At 38.5% G+C, this 2,111-nt stretch overlaps 1 protein-coding gene across 3 annotated transcripts in view; it reads left to right on the top strand.

Moving 5' to 3' along the window:
- Positions 1-2,111, top strand: part of MASTL (microtubule associated serine/threonine kinase like) — a 44,856-nt gene that overhangs the window by 5,752 nt on the left and 36,993 nt on the right. For all 3 annotated transcript variants that reach the window (XM_006767796.2, XM_006767795.2, XM_006767797.2), the window contains exon 2: positions 1,283-1,420. In XM_006767796.2, coding sequence (XP_006767859.1) covers positions 1,283-1,420 — 138 coding nt within the window. The remainder of the gene's footprint in view (positions 1-1,282; positions 1,421-2,111) is intronic.

The following is a 2,111-nucleotide window of genomic DNA, read 5'->3' as shown; positions in this document are numbered from 1 at the left end:
TGGGCTCTGTATTCTATTCCATTGGTCTGTATGTCTGTTCTTGTGCCAGTACCAGGCAGTTTTGAGAACAGTGGCTTTGTAATACAGCTTGATATCTGGTATTGAGATCCCACCTACTTTGTTCTTTCTCAGGATCGCTGCAGCTATTCGGGGTCTTTTTTTATTTCACATGAATTTTTGGAGAGTTCGCTCTAGTCTGAGAAATATGCCGTTGGTATTTTAATGGGGAGTGTTTTGAATTTATAGATTGCTTTGGGCAGTATGGACATTTTAATGATGTTGATTCTATATCCATGAATATGGTATGTTCTTCCATCTGTTTGTGTCTTCCTCTATCTCTTTTTTCAATGTCCTGTAGTTTTCTGAGTAGAGGTCTTTTACCTCTTTAGTTAAGTTTATTCCTAGGTATCTTAATTTTTTTGGTTTGATGGTAAATGGGATTGCTTTTTTAGTCTTTCTGTAAGTTCACTATTGGTGTATAGAAATGCCATAGATTTCTTGGCATTAATTTTGTAACCTGCTACATTGCCGAATTCATTTATTAAGTCTAATAGTTTTTTGATGGAGTCTTTAGGGTTTTTTATGTACAATATCATGTCATCTGTGAATAAGGACAGTTTTACTTCTTCTTTTCCAATTTGGATGTCTTTTATTTCTTCTTCTTGTCTAATTGCAATGGCTAATACTTCCAGTATTATGTTAAACAGGAGTGGTGAGAGTGGGCATCCCTGTCTTGTTCCTGTTCTTAGGGGAAATGGTTTTACTTTTTGCCCAACTACCTTTTGATTTTGTTATAAGAAGAGCAGACCTCCTACCTTGAGCTAGTGCACAGACCCTGTCGGAGCCCAACGCAGCAGGTCAGGGTGATTACTTGTTCGCCAATATGCTGGGCATGTCACTCTTCCTGCTTGTAATTCTCTATCACTACATGTCCTTCAACACTTCCAAGAAACAGGAATGAAAGTGGCACCTTCTCTGCCCTAGGGTTCCAAGATGTGGTCTGAGGCAAGTCAGTCAAAGACCATTTGTTTACTCTTTTTCCTTCTTAAAAGGGATGTGATACTTTTGACACTAGATATCAACATTAGCAATTCTCTGTTGGAAAAATTCTGCTTTTTTTTTTTCCACATTAGCTGTTTTTCTGGCAGTTTCCTGGAGGCAATCCAAGGTCCAAATGACATCTAGGCGTTTTCTCCCTCTGGTTGTTTCTTGGTCGTAATTTCAACCCTGAGAACAATTTGTAATTAAAAATGAATGTCTATTGTCATGTTATCTACTATAGGTTGTCAAAAAAGCAGACATGATCAACAAAAATATGACTGATCAGGTACAAGCTGAGAGGGATGCACTGGCCCTAAGCAAAAGCCCTTTCATTGTCCACTTATACTATTCACTGCAGTCAGCAAGCAATGTCTACTTGGTGAGTAAACAATTTTACTTTTTTGTCTTCAATCAGCAATCATTGAACCCAATGACTTAAGACTAACGTCTTTGAGCTCAGAGTACCTCGGTTTAAATTCCAGCTCTTACACTTACAGTGAAACATCAGTTCTCTAACTTCTCCCATCTCCAACAATTGGGTTCTCTATCAAGTTATTTACCGAAAAAATGTCTCTGATTGTGGAACAACCCTTTCCGGCTGACTCATCAGTGTGACAAAGAGCATCTCTCAGTACTACATACCAGGTGCTGTGCTAGGAACAGGAACAAAAGATGAAAACATTTACCGTATTTGCCGGCGTATAAGACGACTGGGCGTATAAGACGACCCCCTAACATTTCCACTCAAAATACAGAGTTTGTTATATACTCGCCGTATAAGACTACCCCCTCTTCCGCACACCTTCCACACACCAAATAAAAGGTAAAACAATATCAGATTTGATTTTAACATTTTAATTTATATTCAAATGCTTATGACATGCAGGAAAACTGTCACAAGGCTGTATGTAATCAAACATATACATAAAACAGTGCAAGTTTATTACCGGTAAACATACCGGTAATTCACTAAAGAAAACACACTCTATAGACTGGTACCGTAGATGCTTCTCAGGAACACAGGCAAGCAGCCCACAACCTAGAGGGACTGTCAATGATAGAAGAAAGAT

This window comes from Myotis davidii, unplaced genomic scaffold (genome assembly GCF_000327345.1).
Source record: "Myotis davidii unplaced genomic scaffold, ASM32734v1 scaffold1903, whole genome shotgun sequence".
Classification (NCBI taxonomy): Eukaryota; Metazoa; Chordata; class Mammalia; order Chiroptera; family Vespertilionidae; genus Myotis; species Myotis davidii.
Note: the sequence above shows the minus strand (reverse complement) of the source record. Positions and strands in the feature narration are given on the sequence as shown.